Source organism: Ruditapes philippinarum, unplaced genomic scaffold (assembly GCF_026571515.1).
Source record: "Ruditapes philippinarum isolate M1 unplaced genomic scaffold, ASM2657151v2 ctg1370_1_1_1_1, whole genome shotgun sequence".
In the NCBI taxonomy this organism is placed as follows: Eukaryota; Metazoa; Mollusca; class Bivalvia; order Venerida; family Veneridae; genus Ruditapes; species Ruditapes philippinarum.
The window spans coordinates 408,628-432,256 of NW_026865258.1; the positions used below are offsets into that span (position 1 = coordinate 408,628).

Consider the following 23,629-nt stretch of genomic DNA (forward strand, 5'->3'; position numbering starts at 1 on the left):
TTGTGAAAATGATAGTAAAAAAGTAAATTAGGTTTCGAACGTACGATCATTATTGTCTAGATTAGGTTTCAACAATGTATAGCAAAACCAAGGTGTTCCGCATTTTAAAATGTTTCTCAATATATTCAGTCAGAGAGTAAGAGACACAACACATGGAAACAGGATTCAAATGCCCGTATTACTAATTTTTCAAGAACACTATTTTACCTAACTTTCAATGATTTCAGTTTTAGTAGATATTTAGATATTGTTGATCAAAAAGTATAGAATAGCTGTGTCAAGTTTAAGAATGTCCTCTCATCGCCTAGAATAGATAGAGAAAACCACGTAGTGTACCTCCAATGGATGGAGTCTGTGAAATGCAAAACTTCGTTCGTGTTTTATAGTGCATGTATACATTTATCTCGAATTTTAAGGACACCATGTAATAGATGCTGACACTGTCTCTCTCGAGATTGTAAGTATTATCTATACATTAATTTTTTTCTTACCCCTACATATTTTGATAGAGAATTACTAAAATAAGTAAATAACTTGTTAATTAATTATTTAATGAATGACAACCATTAATAATGAAAGAAAAGCAATACTTGCAGCCACGTCATCTTGCTATGTAATTAGTAATTTACTTATGTATACTGTATACATGAACATGTATATCATGAAAGCTTTTACATGCCCCTTTTTGAGTGTTTATTTCTTCTTCTTTTTCTTTAATATTATAATCCGGCCAAAACTGATTTTAGCTGTTGTTTTTTTTTTTTTTTTTTTTTTTTTTTTTTAAATACTCAACAATTTATTCGTATTCAGCTAGGTTTTTTGTCTACATTATTTTATTTCAGAAGGCCTAAAGCAGTCTAAAGGATGTTATCAAGATAATGGTAATGAAGAACTTTAAAGATATCAGGTTTTTTCTACTTTCTATTCTATGGGCGCATTTAAAGATGATGTTCGGCGCGAACAAATCCAGTTCATTTGCATTACTGCGTTGTTATCATATACAATTTTAATGAAGTAACGATATTTGAATGTATAAAGGTATGAGGAAACTTTAAATGATTTATAATGGATTTAACTCAATACAGGATTGGAGCAGTACCTCTAGACGCTTGCAGAAATCATGATCACAAAATAGACAAATATCGTTGTTTTCGCCGAATTTTACATTTTTTCTTGATTATCGTACTTGATTCGGTGTGAAAAGATGAATTAGACCTGTTAAAGTTCATTCCGTTGGGTAAAAAGACAAGATTTTAACATTTTATCATTCAAGCGCCTTGTCCGGTATATACCGGAATACGGTATTTAGTGTGGTGCTCCAATCCTTTTTTTAGTCACAGCCATTTATAATATGAGAATCTTACACTGGCTGCCGGTACAGACCGGAATATCTAGCTCGAGGGTAACTGTTTACAGCAGTACCGAGGCTCTGTCGAGTTTCCGCTAAACAGTTACCCGAGAGCTAGATATTCCCGTCTGTACCAACAGCTGGTGTTTGATTCTTTTTCTTGCATATTACATGTCAATTATTTTCGGAACTGAAATCATGAAAACTGATATTCTCATTACGCACTTTTTTCTTATAGTAGCGTATTAACATATAGTAAGTTCATTCATAAAGGAAAAATGACGTCATTCTAAGAACACGATTCATTCCTAAAAGGCGCCCGTCAATGACGTCATTTATAGCACGCGACTTGTCTTACATGGTGTGTAAGACAGAGTTCTCTAGCACCGGTGTAAACGGTAGATTATATGAATCTTACACTGGCTGCCGGTACAGACCGGAATATCTAGCTCGAGGGTGACTGTTTACGGCGGTAACAAGGCTCTGCCGAGTTTCCGCTAAGCAGTCACCCGAGAGCTAGATATTCCCGTCTGTACCGACAGCCGGTGTTTGATTCTTTTCTTGCATATTTGGTATCAATTATTTTCAGAACAGAAATTACGAAAACTGATATTCTCATTACGCACTTTTTTCTTATAGTAGCGTATGAACGTACAACTTTATTCATAACGGTTAATGACGTCATCCTAAGAACGCAATTTATTCATAAAAGGCGCGCAGCAATGACGTCATTTAAAGCACGCGACTTGTCTTACATGGGGGTGTAAGACAAGGTTTTCTAGCACCGGTGTAAACGGTAGATAATCCTGTCTGATATGCAAGAAAATCCTGTCTGATATGCAAGAATATCATCCCCGTGATATTATCTGTAGATGATATACTTTGCACTAATGGTAATTAAAGTTCTGATCTGTTCTTATGAAAAATATTTTCCTATTGATTATTGTAACGAAACAAATAATATCATTTGAGCTAACAAATCACACAAGCAAAATGATCGTTTCTACTGAAAATGTTTGAAATATCAATAAAATGTACCCTACCCCACCCATTTTAAATACTTGTTTAACCAGTTCCTTGCTCAAAATATCCCTATATTTTAACAAAAAGAAGGGATGTTTTTTTTAAAGTTTGCCTAACTCTTCTTAAAAGTATATTTGTTGATCTTATCAAGTACCATATCTGCTAGATTCTATTAAACTTATCATTATTTGGCCAAAAATACCTGTAATAATTGTATATGTATAATTAGAATTGAATAATATTTTTTGTTTCCAAAAGGGATCCAAGAGAAACATGATTTTAAAAGAAATAAAAATGTTGACCCTTCTAGGGTTTGATCCAACGACCCCAAGTTTCAATGCATTAGGAGGGAGAACAAACCAGAATCATATTATGTAAACTTACACAGTCCTAAAAATAAACACACAAACAAAAGTTCATTAAAGCTATATCAGTGAAATTACGTGATATAAAATCTGTATCAGTGCCATTTGGTGACATCAAATCTATATCAATGATATTAAATGATATAAAATCTGTATCAGTGACATTATGTGGTATCAAATGTATATCAGTGACATTAAATGATATAAAATCTGTATAAGTGACATTAAATGATATAAAATTATTATCATTGACATCATGTGATATCAAATATATATCAGTGACATTATGTCATATCAAATCTATATCAGTGTCATTAAATGATATAGAATCTGTATCAGTGACATTATGTGATATCAAATCTGTATCAGTGACATTATGTGATATCAAATCTGTATCAGTGACATTATGTGATATCAAATCTGTATCAACTAAATTAAATGATATAGAATCTGTATCAGTGACATTATGTGATATCAAATCTGTATCAGTGCCATTAGGTGACATCAAATCTATATCAGTGACATTAAATAATATAAAACCTTTATCAGTGACATTCTGTGATATCAAATCTCTATCAGTGATATAATTTGATATACTGTACTGTAAATATACTGTAACTGTTATAAATTATATCTCACAGATAAAACTCAACAGTATAATGAATCGATTATAATTAATTATCAATTAAGGTTAGTGAATGTACTAAGCAAATTTTTGCTGATTACTCCATTGTTTAAAAAGGAGTTGGCAGTGAAGTATGAGCAAACTGTACATGTGTATCTCAAAATAAATGTTTTAATTTTATATTTAGAATATAAATAGTGATAAATATGACGCAAGTCAGACTACATGAGCTTTCTTTCATATGACATTGTCAATTAATGGCATAAAACACATGACATTTTAAGAAGCTATGTTAGACATAATTGAAATATAATAACACCTAATTACAGCACCGAATAAGAAATATGCGTCGAATACATTGAAAGTATTATACAGAGTGCTTACTAACCAAACATTAACAAATGCAGAAGAAAGAAAAAACTAATGTGTGCCAATGATTAAGTGTCCCGTGCTTACAAAACATGTTGATTTAACTACCTTTTACAACACTGAAAATAAAATGCTTTACCATTAAATTATTAATAGCGGAGCTAGTTAAAAGAAACGAGAAATGTATTTATACGGTAGCTTACACTTTTCGAGTCAATGACACTTTTAAATAAAGTCAAACAAAAGAAAACATATTGACCCTCCTTGCCACATTTAAAGCGTTAAATATTTACACTAGCTTTTTCATTTTTATTATTTATTTGTTTTTATAACGCACGTTGTTTTCAACTTCCCTTTCCCGTACTTCTGTGGTCATGTTTATACAACACTCTTATCAATTTCTTTTATAAGATTCTTAAAAGTTATATTCATGCTAAAAAAGAGTGGTTTCAACTATTGGCCGGAAAATGGACTTTGAAATAATCATAAAGGTGTTTATAATGTCCTGTTTGTAAAACATTTTTTTATTCTTAAAAAGGAACAAATGGGTAAGATTATATGGAATGACTTTTCGGACAGATAAAGTAAGTAATAAACTATGCATTTTATAATACATGTAGTTTCATATGCCTTTTGTAATGCGGCCATTCGTAAAACATGTCGTGTTATAGAAATTCCCATACAGACGGGGGCGTTCGAGTTGACGGGCGTTCAGGCAGGCTGGTAGACGGGCAGTATCCAATTTTGCCCGCAGCATATCTTTTAACAACAAAAGTTTAAAAGACAACCTTGAAACATGTTACTTTTCTACAAATGTTTTATGAAAAAAAAATGTCGAAATTTCTTTTAACACGGCACTTCACAGTGGTGCATATCACCTATAGATAATTTATTGATATAGTGACACTGCTTTATATCATGCGATTGCACCATTTTAAGTATTTTGCTTTAATCTTTTTACATAACTTCTTTATTATGCTATACTTTCGTCTGTACATTCTATCTATTTGACAAAACGTTCACAGCTCCTTACACGATTTCTGATTGAGCTATTTTATTTATTGTGAATGTCCGCATAAAATAAAAAATACTAAAGGTTTACCTACATTCATTGTTACGTTTACGTTCAATCAACGTACATTACGTTTAACTGATGCAAGTCGACAATATTTGCTTATTTTGACTTACAGCAAGAGGCGGTTTATGCTGAATTAAACTATTTAACTAATAAATTGCGATTTCACGGAATTATGATAAATATGTTATCTAAATTTCTTAAAACTTAATTCTTAATTAGTTGGTTAAGAGCATGAAATATGATAAACTAGCATTATAAGGACAACAACCAGACAGTCAAAATAATTATAACTAAATAAAATAGAAGGTTTTAGGGCTGTTTTTTTTTTTTTTTTGTTTTTTTTTTTTTTTTTTTTTTTTTTTTTATAAAATCACTAGATAGTTGATACAACTCTGGATCTGGTGCTGACAGCTGGTTTGGATACTCCGCCGATCTGACGTAACACTTTAAAAGCTGCCGGAACCGGAAATGATTGGCCTTTGCAATCGTTGTAGAACCAGGTCAGTCTGTACAACCGCGCAGTCTGATCAGATTCTATACTGTTGGTAGATATATTTTATTGTTTTGATATTTAAACCCCTTGAACTTTGAATAGAATTCCCATTTTTAAAGTAGGGCTATTCCGCAGACTACGGGTTCAAATCAGAACACATGATTTTACATTACCTATAATTAAAAATGATGGTTAATGCTATAGTCAAAGCTGGATTAGTGCATTATAGAAAGAAGTGGAACATTGGGTTTTACAAAATTGGGTGATCACAAGGCCATATACAATATTGAAACATTTAAGGCACGTAAATCTCTTTTATTTTTTTCTTTTAAAGAAATTGATTAAATAAAAAAAAAACGTCTGAAAAAAAAATACACTTAAACGACTTTAAATTACTTCAAACCATATCATGAATAACTGTTTTGTGATTTTTGATGAAATATACAAGGTCAACGGTTCCTATCATTTGTTGAACATTAATTATTAAATGTTCGGTCTACTTCTATGATAAGAGATCGGAAATTTTCTCTTAACTCAAACGTATCACAATGGCCCATATGTTTTAAGGACACCTTGCATTGAATTAAGTAGAACTAGCAATATTTCATTTGCCGAAATATTGACATATTGAAATTAATGTCGGAAAGATATAATATTGCGATAACTTACTTTGAACTCAAGTCTATACATCATGCGATAGATTCACGTTTAACGGGTTTAACGTTAATCTACTAAGATTTATTAACGTTCGAGATTACGATAGGATTAAATATATAGAGAATGAAATATTTCCGCCAAATAGTTACAGACACATTAACTCGATCACAAATAACCTTTACGATTCTTAAAGCTTTAAAATCAGTGTTTTTAAACTGGAATTAAATGAAATATCTGTGTGAACCACTATAGATTGTAAAATAAACTGTAGATCGTATTACCATAATTAAAATGTAAGATGGTAAATAGTTGAAATAACGGTGTAAAATAACTAATTTGTTTCACAATACTACCTTATTTATTGGACTATAAAACTTGTTAACGGATTGCAAGGTTCTTTAGAAAATGTAACAGTTTTTTTCACACAAAATGTTTAAATGGAAATGTTATAAACGATTTTGTCTACGTCTGTGATCCAATTTGTTCTACCTGGATTTAAAAACTGAAGGTAATCATTTTGATCATTCATTATATATCACATTTGCATAAAGAATTCTTTATAATTATGAATAATTTTTCATATTTAACTGACTATGAAGTTTTCGATTTCTTTACATTAATTCGTTCTTAGAGCACTTCATCAGCTTTGAAAAAGCTCTCTGTAATCTTTTTTACCAATTGGTAATTAATCCAAATAAATAACTGACAGAACGAAAACAAAACGAAAAATTAAATAAAAAATCGCTATGATAATAAAGGTTAGACGGGATTTCTTTACCTGACCCGTGAAATGAATACATTAAAACTAACACTGTGATACCCACGGGGGAGGAAGTGTTACACGAAGGATGGAGTTCTTATGATAACTTGTTCAGGAGTTCTTGTGATAACTGTCACGGAGTTCGTCGGAAAACATCTGTATATACTACAAAAACACTCGTTAAAATGGTTATTTTCATCGTTCAAAAATGAGTTTTAGATGCTAAATTAAACTTTAATGATTAAGCTTGTCTTACATCTTGTATTATGTGCCAAAGCCTAATTCACATGCCATTTTTAATCGCCTCTTGCTTCAAATCTGGTAGTTTTCAGTAAAATTTCGAAATAACTTGGCAATTCACAAGTTTTGACCTGTTTATTTCTGGTCTTCATCCTTGCAATACATAATTTCCTAATTATAATGCAAAATTGCAATCATAAAGCACCGGCTAACAGATTTATAGCCGATTTTTCAAATGTTCCGGAGTTCTTGTGATAACTCTGAAGATGTCACAGAGTTCTTATGATAACTTTTGTTATTGCCAGTGTGTTTCTTGCGCTAAAACACAGCACGTTTTGGCGTTTATTATTATTCAATAAGATTGTAAATCATTATGAAATGCAGTACGATCATCCTTTGCACAAAAAAGTAGATAAAAAGTTGGTCGTAAGTGTCTGCAAAGGATAAATAGCTGAATGGCTATCATCTACAATAAAAATTGAACCAGCGGTCACTGATATTCAGCAGTATAATGGCTTAAACCACAAAACAAAAAATGTCTCAAAACGTACACGTTGTTCTCAGTTTCACATGTTTTAAGGGCAACCACCTTTTCTTAAGCAGACAATATATAGGCATGCTTCCCTTACCTAGGGCTAAGTAATTTTGTAATCATTTTATAACATAATAAATAAGTATAATAACCAGGATAATTTCCACACCTATGTCTTAAAAAAGTACGATACATGTTAAACAACCGATCTTTCGAACAAACTTGAACTGTCCCTCCAGGTTCAAGCGAAAACTAAGTTTGACTTTATATTTTTGTTATCATTAAAGCAAAAGTAGCAGAGTTTCCTCCAGGGGAAATACTCATCAAGCACCGACAGAGAAATAGGCATGAAAATACTATATTTGAGTATTTCAAAGCGCATTTTATCACGTACATAAATGCCCTACTGGTTTCATAGCAGTTCCCGGCACCAAATCGCACTTTTTAACAAATAAAGTAAAAATCTGTCTAAACCAAAGAGTGCAAACTTTGACAGAACAAAGTTAGGTACCTGTCCAGCATTATCATGTTTTAATGTTGCTCTTTTATTTTACATTTTGATGGAATTTAGGGGCCTGAGATGTAACAACTTTGTTCACATTTATTCAAAATTTCAGAGCAGTTTTTCGAAACCTTTTTTATTTTGAATATAATTCAGTACCAATAAGCAATGTTAAGCTGGGTTTTCAAATACACATGTAGATAACTTCCCAAACTTTTCCGTGTCGTCTGCAAATATATTGTTTAAAAGTAGTGATTTATCTAGAATGGGATTTCAGTTATTGTGCATGGGCATTCAAACTAGAATTCCCCAGGTGTTGCTTGTAAGTGTCGCAAGTTCTCTAATGTAACTTAAAACTTTGAAACATATTAATCGCTGTACTATTATGACTGCTGTGTTACATAGAAAATAATTGTTTCTCTGACTGATGCAGTAACATAGATGCTTAACTGAGAAAAAAATAGTCTGTATGACTGGATGAAAATGATAAAGGGCCAGAATACTGCTAGGAGCCGGACAAAATCTGCGTCAAACAAAAAAAAAATACTATGAAAAAGAAACGGGGGTATGAAATAATATCTCTTGAACTAAAATTCACTCAAAACCAACATTATATATCCTATTTTTTGCGCAAAGGATGAGCGTACTACATTTCATAATGATTTACAATCTTATTAAATAATAAAAAACGCTAAAACGTGCCGTGATTTAGCGCAAGAAACACATCGGCAATAACAAAAGTTATCATAAGAACTCTGTGACATCTTCAGACTGAGTTATCACAAGAACTCCGGAACATTTGAAAAATCGGGTATATATCTGTTAGCCGGTGCTTTATATTTGCAATTTTGCATTATAATTAGGTAATTATGTATGGCAAGGATGAAGACCAGAAATAAACAGGTCAAAACTTGTGAATTGGCAAATTATTTCGAAATTTTACTGAAAACTACCAGATTTAAAGCAAGAGGCGATTAAAAATGGCATGTGAATTAGTTTTTGATACATAATACAAGATGTAAGACAAGCTTAATCATTAAAGTTTAATTTAGCATCTAAAACTCATTTTTGAACGATGAAAATAACCATTTTTAACGAGTGTTTTTGTAGTATATACAGATGTTTTCCGACGAACTCCGTGACAGTTATCACAAGAACTCCTGAACAAGTTATCATAAGAACTCCATTCTTCGTGTAACACTTCCTCCCCCGTGATACCGCTAGATACCCACAAACAGCATTCTTGCATATATGGAATGTATTTCCTTCCCTGAATGTATAACCGATTACATTTCCATTACTTTTCCAATTATTTTTCATCATTCTTAAACATATTTTTTTCTGTTATGAAAGCAACTTACAATAACTTTTTCTTGCGAATCTGTCTACAAGAGCGAGTTTATTTTATCATAAAGTCATGAAAAAGTTCGTTTAAATGCTCTTTAATATATAGAACTTTATAACACATTTATACTAAGATTATAATTTATAATTTGTTGATATAGGGTGATATTCATGCATTCCTGTAATTCATAGAATAATGTTATTTCTACTTCTTGTAATCTATACAATATTTATAATCTGAAACAAATAGGTCGACCAACCTTTGTGGAGTCGATGTATTCATAAAATTTGAATTTAAGACATTCTATATATGGCCAGGGTATTTTGAAGCTATACAATTTATAATTTATGATATATTATTTATATAACATCTACTTCACATCGTGCAGAATTTGATTTTATGGTTTTGTAAGTTCTTATATACAATATCTCAAGTTGTTTTCCGATGAATAGTTTTTTTTATATACAGTTTTTATTTGGATACCACATATATACATTTTATAATATGTCCTTGAAGACGCAAAATAACCAGTTATTTGTAGCATAGGAATAATAAATATTCATTCCCATTGCAACTTGATTCAATAGTCTCTAAAACACTGAAGCTTTATATTGCATACTCATATACTATTTAAGCAAATGTGACATTTTAAATACTTGACAGTAAATTTATTCAAATGAAAAGGCTGATTAGTTTCTAACTGTTATCTATATTTTTCATTACTTAAACATTACACAAGCTATGAGTACACAATAAAATACTAGGCTGCCTTTTCGCGGCATAATCATATATGAATGTAGTTTGATGTTCAGGAAATAGATCTATAACAATTTTTGGTGCTTTGTTGTAGAATACAGTAGGGTTCGATTTCAAATGCGCAGGAATATTATCATGAAGTCCAATAGGCATGAGTGATTATATAATTAAAGCATTTGAACGATTAACCGTGCATTAGTATACTTTAATGCAAGGAAACATATGTGTTTCCATTCTAAATTGCTAATGAAAAGAGAGTTTAGTAGTAATTTTCTTGACGTCATTTAGTTTATTGGCGTCATATCTGACGATACGTATATCAAGTGTAAGCATTTGTTTTAATGTTGTGCATAATGCACCTGATTGCCTTGTCTGTTTGATAGGGGAATGGTGTGAAGCGTGTTAGAATTAGTAATTTTAGATTTTGTACCTAATAGTATGCTTGATTGAAATATCATCATGTCGTAGTAAGCTTCGTCTTATACGTGTGATCACGAAAGTTTGTATTGTACATTTTGAAGTCTAGACACCAACTGATATCATAACTTTCTCGTTGTCGTTTGTACTTTCATTACATTTCAGGAACAACCTTCATTTAATTTGATATTCATAACATATATACAATCATTTGTGAAATCTTTTCAAGAAAACACAGTATTATCTGAGTAAATGTTAAATTTTGCTTGGTAGTGTAAGCTGGCTCTTATTCATGGATTGGCACATCAAAGTAGAGCCTATTGCATTCTCAATTGTGCTGCTATGTGCTATTTTACCGAGTGAAAGCTTTCTAATTCATATTTCTAGTTTGTTTATTTGTTAAAGATAATCCTGTTCTGTTACAACTATATTTTATTCTAATTTATATTAAAATGAAAGAAAAGAACCTGACATATTCGCCTTTTGATTTACTGTAACGATAAATCAAATTTATTATTGCTTTTTGTTTTGTTTTTAGATATCAAGATGAAAACAACAACATATAGACTAGATGAGTTACCCGATGACATCATGGATGTACCAGATTATGACTACGACGCTTTTGCTAGGTTGTCGCCATCGGTGATTGATACTAATATTGAAGATCCATATAGATGTCCGGTATCCACACCAACAGTCAATCGCCGTGCTAGCATGAAACCGCGCAACATTCAACCGCCATTTATGACATATACAAGTTTAAACCGAAGTCTTCAAATCCCGAACAATATAAATGCTCCTAAATACTCTTCTAAGTATAAGTTTATGAAAGCTAGTAGACCTATGGCTAAAGCTCAAAAGAAAAACTTTGATTGCTATTTCGTGCGAAAGATTGATAAAACACTTCACATTGATGCACAGACGCATTCAACTTGGCTGAGTTCTCTTTGTGCTCAGCCGGTTGATGAAATATTTACTAAATACAAGCGAAAATCTGAAGCTAATAACGGAACGCAGCATGTTACTCGGAGCAATAATTCGACACCGGGTGAAAAAGCTCTACTATCTGCGTGGTCGAGTAACGCATCAAACCGTGGAACGCATTCTGTAGCTTCGAAACACACTAAATCGGTCTATACATCCACAGCATCTAGAAATTCCAGAACTTCTTTCATTGATCCAAATCTTCGAATATATGGTTATGAACCAGAGATGGAAAGAATACCAACAAACGTAAGCTTTGCACTGATGCCTTCAACACCTACAAGCTGTAGTGACGCAGACGACATAACAGTTTCATCAAGAGGCTCGCCGTTATTTCAAAAAGTGTTCAAAAACAACATGCTTCATAACAGTGTTGACCATGTGGGTAATACAAACTTGTATACTCAGTACCAGAGAGACAAACGCTTCCCTGAAATCCGTCCAAGAAAATCAACATCATCACCAACACGAAAACGGATCGTTTCGGATTCAAAAGAGTCGACTGGTATGTCATTGAATTACAACAAAAAACACTATGACCTAGAAGAGAGCCCCATGCAGATAGTGTGCTTTGGTCAAACACCTCGCGAAAATTTAGAGCAACCAACCTCTTCTAAGGCAACAGTCTCCAAAGAATGTCCTTATCGACTACCTAAAGAACTATCTACGTCACTTCCTGAGCTACAGGGAGCTGGATGATCAACTTTTAAAAACTATTTTTTTTTTAAAGTTAGATTTTGAATCTTTACTAGATTCTTTTCCTGTTCCCAATTTATCATGAATTTAGGTATATAATGCAAAATGTACTTCAGTTCTTCACGAGATTCTAGCATCAATTTAGTAATACTTTCAACAAGAGTTGTTTTACGACAACAGTATTCATGCAGGTAACTCACTACAACACATTTCTATAAATATTGTACTGCAGTAAATAAAATTTACTTACGATATGTCACTAAAGGACCAAAAATCAAAGCGGATCATTACCATTAAGTTGTGATAGACGAATCGTATTAGATTTTGAAATAAGATTTAACATTTTTCACTCATCGATCAAACTTTAATAGCTAAGTGTTCGAATAATTTATCTATTTTTCTAAGCGAATGCAATATTAACGACAAATGATATATACAAACTTGACTAATACTGCTTCAATGTTATGTCTTCTTGTCCAAATTAATTACATGCATGTTTTACCATCGTTGTTAACGTGCGAAGTTATTCATTAGATACATGTACATATATATTCCGAATTTTTCATTTTACATGATTTGTGTTCTATCCATCAAAGCAGGTTTGAGAAGTTTATTTATGTCACAGTGCGCATGACGTAATATTTTCCAACTTATGATACAATTTTAATTCGGTTACATGTTGGCATTGTCCATTGTATGGTAGTTAATAAAAGATTATATCTAACCACATAATAAGTATTAACGACACAGCTTTATATAGAGTTCATCTATTATGCAACAACAACAATTTGTTTATAATAAGGTTTTCCTAAGTAAGTTCAAAACATTTTCATTGTCCACTTTAAAGCGACATTATTGTGTGTTCCTTCTAAAACAATTATTGTCTGTGTAAGTATTCGATAGTTTATATTGTTTTGTCTGTGTATTTTTGTGAACTAACTTTTTACATACATAATTGTGTTCATCTATAGAATATTGTTGTGTATAAGTACAATGCTGTAACGTTTTGTTCTTTGAACGTTCCGGCTCTTGTGTATTATAGATCATCTTTAAGTCTTTTTATTCAAACACCGCTGTTTAATACGTATTAACGTCGCTTAAGGGGATATTTTTATTGCTGTTTAATTTCCTGTTTGAATTAGAGCTTTTCCAACAAAAGCAATATCCTAAAATTTTATGTATATATTCAAGTTTGATTAGTCAGTGTTGGGATGTGTGCTAATTTTCAATAGAAAATGCTTATTGTTTTGATTGCGCAAGAAAGTCCCTGGTTTCATGAAAACGACAAAATAACATTAATCTTGGTTGAAAGACACATTATGCCTCAAAAAAATAGTTTTACTTCTTAAGAAAAGGCAAACGTGAATTATACAATGTTAAAATAATGGTTTTGGAGCATGTTAGTTGCTATTTACGTGAGTAAAGTAGCGCTGAATGTGAAATAATTTGTCATAAAGGTAACAAAATGTAAACAAAGTAGTATTTTGACTTTCATACAAAATACTTAATGACTATTTCTGTACTCATTGCCAAAAAAACATTGCAGAAGACAAGAATGGTTTAGCTAATTTGACAACGAGTAACTTTTTGGAAACTATTATAGTACAGCAAAAGTAAATAGCCTTTGAAAAATAAAAGCATTTCATGGGTATAATGGTCCTTTAAAACTACATATTTTTATATAATTTGGTAAGATAAACTTGTTTCGAAGTAGTAAAATATTTTACATAAGAGCGTTATGTTTTCTGTTAATTAAATTTACTCGCTGTTATGATCGGTTGTCATGCGTGATTTTATTTCTGGTTTTCTGTGTAAACGGCCATCAGTGACAGAAAGCAAACTCAAACGGGAATGGGTCGATGATTAAATGCTGAAATACTTTTGGTTTTTATCGTTTGTAAATCGGAGCTAAATCGGGCGTAACGCTGATTAATCGGTGTTTGATAGCTAGTCATCAGTGATTAAACATTTTCCGTCAGATATGGCCGGTGATTCATATTTGGTTATCTTTGTCCGATCGGCGATATCGGTGATTAAGAGCTTGCATTTCTCGTGAAATAGGTTACCGTCGGTTATTTTTAAAAAAATTTCACCGATCGAGAATTTTAAACGTGTTTAAAAATCCCAATCGGTAATTTTTCACCGATGAAACTCATCTTTCCCCAATAGCAGTTGATAGGTGGAAAACAGGTGACCAATCGGTGATATCGGTGTTAAATACGTTGTCATCGGTTCACTCCATAATTTGGCTAAAAAACTACCGATCAATCACCGATGGCTCTGTGTAACTGGGGTGTTAACAAAAGTGGGTTTGAGAGAAATAAAATAATGATATAATATTTGTTATGTTTTCCTGACACCAGTATCAACTTTTATCTCCGGGAGGATTTTAAAGTGGTGATTCCCTGCCTGTTGATAAATGACAGTTAGGGAAATATGAAACGTACGTTATGAAACAAGTGAAATAAATGTTTATAAAAATAAAGGTGCTCGGAGAATAATCCAAGCCGTGGCGCATGATTCAGGTGGCCGAGTTATATCACTCTCCCTTCTCCGCTGTGGAGTGGAATAAAATACTAGTTAGTTTACGAAGGACGGTGGTTCTATTCAGGATCCCGTTCTTGCCTGCTGTACAAAATGGCAGCTGAGGTCTTCAAACACCTCGAAACGTCGGAGATGTTTTATGGAATAAACATTTATCATTATTTGTTCCATAGTGTTTTGATACGAATATGATAAAGTAAAATTTAATGTATTGTACACTGTAACTACTATACTCGTATTACTGTCATAACTTACAACAAAATATTACATCGAAATGTGATCGAAAACTCCTATCACAATAAAACAAACGAAGAAAGTAACGTTTCTTTTATTTTTCTATTAAATAAAACCTCTTTCTAATTGGATTAATAAAATCTCAACTATTTATAATTATACTAAAACCAAATGTGGTGCAAAAAACAAGACACTGAATGCAGTTATTTCTTTAACTGTTTACTGTTCATACAATGCGTTGTCAGCTTGGTAGAGATTTTGTACGATTTTTCCTCCATAAAAACGCCTTAAAAGACATCTTATGTCGATACATATATAAAAACAAAACAGATAAAATCATCATATACACTGTAACTATTGTAAATCCCTCCCTGTCGGATTTGGACTTTGAGTCGATGCTGAGGTTTATTAGTCCAGTCATTAAGTTTGCGACGGCAAAGAAAAGGAGACCGTTATAATTGATCGCTTGAAGTAGACTGCATGTTCTATCTGTTGATATGTTTGATTGATCTAAAATAAAAGATAGCATAAATAGTGAGCGAATATTACTTTAAAATCGTAATGGATTATATATTGAGCTTGTTTTGATACACAAATAAATGAAACATCAGAAGGAAAATATAAGCCAAACAACCAGATTATGTCAACAGCATGTTGCAGTGTTATTTTATTGGAAACGTTGCATTGGTATCATTAATAACACAACTGTAAGGAAATGAATGCAAAATAACAACGTATCCCAGGCTGTAAGATTTTAAGGTAATCATTATGAAGAGACACCATCAAGTATAAAACTATTGGTAACTTGAAAACCAGTTAACCTCATGTTTAAGGTAGACGCTAATATGTTTCATACTCCATATGACGTTATCACACTTTATATCTCTTAAGTAAACGTGGTCAGACGTTCAAACCTAAATTTGAATAAAACTGTTTCGTTCTTAACTTATTAATTAGCAAATGCATTATATGACATAATATCCTGGTTGACATGATGCCAAACAAGCAAGAACAATACACATTGTGTATTGTTCTTGCTTGTTTGGCATCATGTCAACCAGGATATTGTATCCCTATAAAGCATAGAAATAAGAGCCGCGTCATGACAAAACCAACATAATGGGTTTGCGACCAGCATAGATCCAGACCAGCTTGCGCATCCGCACAGTCTGATCAGGATCCATACTGTTCGCTTACCAACTCTATTACAAGTAGAGAAACTGATAGCGAACAGCATGGATCCTGATCAGACTGCGCGGATACGCAGGCTGGTCATGACGCGGCTCATAATATTTTCATTTATTCTACATGTTTAGTGAAAAACACGAATGTATCATATTTTTGTTTTAGAGGCTGCTAAAAGCAATAAATTTAGTTTCCAAAATTTAGTTCCATTTCAAGAGATCAATCAATACTAATACAAGTACATATTTTGTAAAATCAACAAATAGCATCAAAAGAATAACATTCGGTAATGTAAGATATGAGGTTAGGTTTAAAAGACCATTCAATTTATTTTTCAAGTTATTCCGGCAAATATAAGATGTACATCTTGTGGTAATTAATGCATTTGCATATTTTATCAATTTTGAATTATAAGAAATGAAATTGTAGCTTTAGAACTATAAACAAATAAAAGTTACGAATGGACATAATTGAGCCGCGTCACGACAAACCAACATAATGGGTTTGCGACCAGCATGGATTCAGACCAGCCTGCGCATCCGCGCAGTCTGATCAGGATCCATGTTGTTCGCTTACAAACCCTATAACAAGTAGAGAAACTGATAGCGACTCAACAGCATGGATCCTGATCAGACTGCGCGGATGTGCAGGCTGGTCTGGATCCATGCTGGTCGCAAACCCATTACGTTGGTTTCGTCATGACGCGGCTCAAATGCTAATTTTGAAATATTTCGTTCTAATTCATGACATACATCTATTATATATTATGATAATTTTTAAATGATAGTAGATGCATTTAAAATGATTTACAAAATAACTATCAAATACAGTGTAGTGGAAATACCTATAGTTTGGATGCTGTTGTTAGTGACTTGTTTGATATAGCTGATGAGAATATCAAATGCCAATCCTTCAACTATTAGAAGACTTGTTACACCAATCTAAAAAAAACAAACACATTAACTTTGTTGAGGAGAGTTAATTTTTCTCATTGAATTAATAACAGAATCTTGTCCAGTTTAAGCAAGAACATGATGTATTTAATTTCTGTAGCTTTTTAACTTTGAATTTACTTAATTTTCAAGCATATTTCTAAAGCTTCACAATATAACACTAGATTAGCTGAAATATTTCTTTTTATAATTGTGATAATTAATAATACCATAATGTTTGTTGAATTGATGAAAAACGTTACTCTAGCATTATATTTAGAAACATAAAATGATCTAACTTACCACGAAGAATGTGTACGAAAGATTTGCAAACTTTCTAGATGGTCTTTGAACAGTCAACCTTGTTATTTCAAGCATAATCCAACAGGATGAACACACAACTGTGAGCCAGAGCAGGATAGTCAGCCAGTCACCAATAGTTTCCCTGATGGTATTCAAATTAAATGAGCCGCGCCATGACAAAACCAACGTAATGCGTTTGCGACCAGCATGGATCCAGACCAACCTGCGCATTTGCGCAGTCTGATCAGGATCCATGCTGTTCGCTTACAAATCCTATAACAAGTAGAGAAACTGACAGCGAACAGCATCCGGGCAGTCTGATCAGGATCCATGCTGGTTGCAAACGCACTTTGTTGGTTTTGTCATGGCGCGGCTCAAATATCAATTGCCAAATTACTGATACTGTGGAGAGGTATGTTTACCTAATATATAAGATAGAACACTTATACGTGTACGTTATACAGTAAGCTACGACAGTACAAAAGTAAGACATCACAATAATTTAAGATTATTAGATATTGAAATATAAGTTATTATTTTCAGGTATCATATATTTACCTTTTCTTCATCAGGAGAGTTCCGAGCTGTACACCAATTAAATAGATCGCTAAGAACCCCACAGACGCTATAATACCTTCTCTATTTGCTTCTAAGAAGCCGCCATCACGCGCTGCATCTCCCTTCCAACCAAACAATACAAAGTTACGATAGCTTGTAGTTAAAAGTAATCCTTGGTGCACCACAATCACTAAAGGTCCTAAGAATTTCCACATCTTCACAGGAGTAAAACTAAACATAATTGTTGATCCCATCTGCAATTATAGTACTTGTACATAAGATGTGATTGGAAATATGGACAGAACTGAGAAAAATGTTTACTGTAAACTTTTTTAACTAATTATCAGAACGGAATGTTTCTGATTCTTTGTAAACAGGGATAAGGCTTTTAGACGGATTTTGTAAATGATTAAAACTCTTTAAACTACATGCAAGATATGTACGACCTTCAGCCTTTAGTTGCCTGTTTAAATCAGTTTCTTCCAAAAATGTTATGACATCGACACCAAGTCTTGTTCAGAAAGTCTATGAAACTTAATATAAAGATAGGCAAGTAAATAAGTCCAACACAGAAAGGCAACACCAAATAGGTAATGATATGTCTTGCTCCGCTGCAGTGACTAGTATATATCATGAGCTTAAGCACATTTATATTGAAAGGGAATTAACCCACAAAAGCAAAACTACAGGAGACAATTCTTTTTCCGTGTCAAAACTTTTTTTCAACCCTCCTACAATTACATTTAATCTTTTTTGTCTCCAAATCAATGCACTCGAATAGGGGTTTCTTAGTCAAAAATAAATTCCTATCAACAATTAAATATGTGTTTCTACCTTGACAACTGCCAGTGTAAAGAAGAAATTCCAATGAACGCCGTATTCTTGAATTGGATAGTGATAGCCTAATGAATTCAAAAGAAAATATCTGCCAACACCGAGAAAGATCAATGGAATGGTATCTTTTGATGCTTTTGTCAATGCTCTTTTGGCACTGAAAATCAACATAAAAAAGTAAACTCTATATATAGTTATGAACAATATAAATATTGTAAGAGTTATTAAATGTAAATTTTCAAACGAAAGTGTGTATAAGGCATGTTATTTTTCATAGAGTTCATAATGGTATATCTCACTGTTCACTACTAGTATTAAGGGGAAAGGATGTGCAGCTCAGTCGGCATAGCCGCTCAACGGTATCCGAGTGTCCCAGGTTCGAGTCCCGGTCAGGATGCACATTTTTTTCATCCTGTGACATTTGGCGCCAAAAGGGGAACAGTGACTGAATAGAGCTCAGAATTTAATTTGTATTGCTATGAAACCCTGAGAAATTTAGGAATGAATTTCAATATCGTGGGGGAGAATGACACGCTTCAGAACTGTTCAATATTTAGCTCAGTCGGTAGAGAACGGTATTCCGAGGGTCCTAGGTTCGAGTCCCGGTCAGACTGCACATTTTTCTCACCCTGTGGCATTTGGAAAATAATCAACAAAGTACACAAGCAATCCTGTCAATTCATAAATGATCTGGTAGCAAAATGCCTTATAGATCTAGTTTTATATTTGTCAATAATACTGCTCTAAAATTACTTTTTCAAATGAAATTACCTTTTTGTTGTTTCTATTCCTCTAGCTTCAGCAGAAACAATTGCGTTTGATATGATATAAAATCCTAGACCTGAATCCATTAGAGCTGTACCGAAAACACGTGACTTATAAAAATATTGCGGGTAAATCCTAAAATCAACAGCTAAAATTGAAAAACCTGTGAATATATTTGTATAGGCTCTGAAATATGAAACAAATGGACAGTTTGACATTGTTACTTTTAAAAACGACGTCGATTTAAAAGCGCTTTGAAACCCCTTTCTGCACAAGCCGGACACAAGTACAAGAATGATGCAGGACCACGTGATGAGTAAGAAGTAGTGCGATTGAACATTCCATAATGTTATCATCAGCTCCACAGGAAGTATGATTATGCAGAACTCAAATACAAGTGTGACCCTTAAAATAGAAAAAGTTCATATAAAAATAAAATTAGACAACGAGCTAACTGCTGAAAAAGACAACATTTGTTATGAAATGTGTATATGTATAAAGAAGAATAAGTCACGCAGTCGGTTCAAAGATTACAAAGGATTAAATTAAAATACAAAAGTTGACCAATATTTGATAGTCTGGTCAAGAGGTTAAATGTACTTAAGATAATCTAATTACCAAAAAGGTCGAGATGATATTTCATACGCTCCCTAAGGGATACATATTTTTGCAATTTCGTATGTACGTCATGGATTTATAGTCACAGCAAATTATGACTTGACCCTGTCATAAATGCTGTTTCTTCCCGCAATTCTTGTCAAGATTTTTTTGATTGATTCGAATTTATTATATCATCTTAGTATTGATTATTAAAGATACACTATGCCTATCGTTGAGTTAAATTTTTTATCACAGAAATTAAATAAAATCTATGAAACCCTTACTGAATATTTCTAATTTGAATAAAAGAATGAATAAACTATGTATTGGAATTTAAGCTGCATTATGTATTAAAGTTGATTTTTTCTTTAAAAAACTGCCATTTTTTAATGACAATATAAATTATATTCATGTTGTGCACACATATAGTGCGTAGATTTAAAACATAACATATCTATAGTCACAACATTGTTATGTCATATAATATTATTTTTAAAGCAATATTCTAAAATATCCAATTTGAGCATGATACTATATCTTTAACCAAGTGGTAATGTGTATTCTAAGTTATTGTTTTGTTATTGTTTTGATTGTTGTTGTTTTTTTTGGGGGCGGGTGGGTGGGGAGGGGGTGATCAGCAACAGACTTCACGCTTAGCAACATTTATTTGAATTCGTCTCTTAACTTTATATAAAGCTCCATTTCAATAGAAGGTACTCAAATAAGCAGTAGACTTATGTCCTTTGATGTACTCTTATCAGTTTATCAGTTTATCAGTCATTGTTGTCCGATTCTAAGTAATCTTTGCCTTGTTTCGTCGACACTTTCTAATTCACGACTTCTGACGACTCTTCCTGTTACAAGTTATTTAACCCTATGTATCGTCTCAAACGACAGTTACGTTATAGTTGTTTTAAATATGAATTTTAAGAAGAACTTATGAAAAGACTTATAATTATGTATGTACGCATTTTCAACGATAACCTTGCAATGTCCTTAAATTTTAATTTGTATATATCCAGAATTTAATAAAAAAAAAGTTCTTCTCAAAGAGAAAAACTTTACCTACCAAAATGACTTGTTGTTAAACAAGATAAAGTTTGGATATAGTACAGCAAGAAGATTTCGGATGAGAGATGGGCATGTTGCTGAGACAATTATCAACGCCACAAACTCCGCCGATGTTCCAGATTCGCCGCTTGCCAGTTTTCGATTAACTGGCATAATAGCATCCATTTTCCTCCGTTTTTTCCTATTTCCAACTTTACCACCTTAATGTATTCCTGTTATTCGAAAGACACTTAAGCCTCATTTCTCCTCGAATTAAAGCATCATGTTTTTGTACATTACTGACGAACACATTTCTTCACATATTATAAATATATGTATACAGAACTTCAATACACATTCAATTAAGTTCTGTTGCAATTCACGCGTCTTAATCTATTTTAAAATGCAAGTATTACAGTATATGCGTACTTTCAATATAATATAATCTTTTAATTTCAAAGCACTCCAGCTAATAAGTACACTCGATTAAAAAAAAACTAGTACAATTCAAAAAGCGTTAAAGTAAAACTGATTAATGATTAAACTTCAGTATATACTCGGAGAAAATAATAATCATAATGTTTTACAAACATGCTTTATTGTTAGGTGACTATACAGTACTTTTGAAAGGAATTATAAATGCGATGTTTCACCTATCAATACTTAACCTTTAAAAAATGGATAATTTTCATTTCATAAATACAACGATAGTATATAATTTATAAAAATATTGATGCAGGGTCAGCTTTTATATACAATAATTAATGCACTTTATAAGCTTTTAAGTTATAATAACAATAACCATAACTTAGGGAGTATTTAAATAGATGATTAACCTTTTCAATTTCAGCTAGATTTGTATGTATATATGTAATTTTATTTTATCTACAATTTAAATATATTCTGATCATACATGTATTTGCGTTAAGCTGAGTAGTGAGTAATTCTAACTGTGTATCATTGAACAAAATATTAATTATGTTATGTTATGTTATGTTATGTTATGTTATGAGTATTTATGGACAGAAAGAAGGGCATTTTGGGACACATTGATTTTAGTGTAAAAATTTTGTAACAAAACATCAAGCAGTAAATCTTATTTTGCATAGTTTAATTTGATTGAAAATTTGTTTTAATATTAACAAGTCTAAATCAAATATACTATTTTATGATGCTTTATAGATCTATAGAGTATGTGAGGTCAAATGGTCAAATTTATCTGTTCATTTCGATTAAGTACTCTAATTAAGATGGTTAATGCCCCTTTCTGTATGCATTAACATCTTCAGAAGCATGAAGACACAATCTGAGACAGCACAGTGAGTGATTTAAAATGTCTGAAGGCTTCTGCAGATGTTAATGCACGAAAAAGGTGCATTAATTAGCGCCATTCTTGGATAATAAACCTCAAATCGGCAATTGCTCGTTTCCTTGTCTTCATTTTGTACTATGATAACATAGATTTTGCTATGCTTTAAACGTGCTGGTACATGAAACGGCACAAGAAGCGTTACAATCTTCGTGTTCGGGAAGTACGTCTTGTTCCAGGTGACCGTGTATTAGTGAGAAACGTTGGTTTAAAAGGTAAGTGTAAGTTAGCTGATCGTTTGAGTAAAACTATATACACTGTAGTTGATCAGCCTAACCTAGATTTACCTATATTTCAGGTAAAGCCGAAAGATAGTGATGATGCACCAAAGTTACTTCACCGTAATATGCTACTCCCGCTACAGGAACCGAAACGACTGTCACCTCACTCTCCTAGTAATGGCAGTTTTCAGCGAAATTCTCCTGTCAATTCTATTTCCTTTTCAGACACAGCAGCACCTAAACCTTTTTAGTCTTCGAGTACTTCCATTAAAACTTCTATTTCAGACAATCCATCATTAGTATCCGCGGAATCTGATAAGTATGTTATTCCTGCAAGACGGCCAGGTAATAGTTTGTTAAGACCGGAAGCTCCACCTTTTATTCCTCGAAGAACTTCTAGAGTAAGAGAGAAGCCACGCTGGATGACTGATGATTGGAATTTGAGTACGAAATAGTAGTACAGCTTCTCAGACAGATGTCAAATTGATTTTGTTCATTTTTTGTAAATTGTTATATAAAAGATGAGAAAATAAATTGTTTCAGTTGAGTTTTTGTATAATCTTAATTTCAAATTGTCAGTGTTGGTTTACTGATGTTTGAGATTAGTGTTTTATTCATATGTGTTATCATATAATGTAGGGTTTCGTCATATATAATTTTGTAAGTATGGTTTGTATTTAACCGATTTGTAAAATTTCTTCAAAAAGAGATTTGACAAATTTTATTTACTCTGAAATAGTTACTTTGAATATTGTGTAATGTGAAAACATAACACAAGTTCTACAGTTTTGTAAACGAGTCAGTGTACTTACGTGCATGGTTCACAATCCCCAAAGAACGCGTT

General features: G+C 32.4%; 2 protein-coding genes across 3 annotated transcripts; one reads left to right on the plus strand and one right to left on the minus strand.

Annotated features, from left to right (window-relative positions):
- Positions 1-4,179: 4,179 nt before the first annotated feature.
- On the plus strand, positions 4,180-12,752 carry LOC132728395 (uncharacterized). Of its 2 annotated transcripts, none has more exons than XM_060714044.1 (2): positions 4,180-4,314; positions 11,049-12,752. In XM_060714044.1, the coding sequence occupies exon 2, from the start codon at positions 11,057-11,059 to the stop codon at positions 12,191-12,193; it is 1,137 nt and encodes a 378-aa protein (XP_060570027.1). In that variant the 5' UTR covers positions 4,180-4,314; positions 11,049-11,056; the 3' UTR covers positions 12,194-12,752. The 2 variants fall into 2 exon arrangements, with proteins under 2 accessions (XP_060570027.1, XP_060570026.1); XM_060714043.1 differs by lacking the exon at positions 4,180-4,314 and adding an exon at positions 6,008-6,466.
- A 2,314-nt stretch (positions 12,753-15,066) lies between these two features.
- LOC132728396 (phosphatidylinositol-glycan biosynthesis class W protein-like) lies at positions 15,067-21,568 on the minus strand. The gene is made up of 7 exons (XM_060714045.1): positions 21,215-21,568; positions 19,552-19,950; positions 18,781-18,937; positions 17,947-18,200; positions 17,389-17,530; positions 16,998-17,094; positions 15,067-15,478 (listed from the first exon to the last, which is right to left on the minus strand). The coding sequence occupies exons 1-7, from the start codon at positions 21,379-21,381 to the stop codon at positions 15,210-15,212; spliced, it is 1,485 nt and encodes a 494-aa protein (XP_060570028.1). The 5' UTR covers positions 21,382-21,568; the 3' UTR covers positions 15,067-15,209.
- Between the last annotated feature and the right edge of the window lie 2,061 nt (positions 21,569-23,629).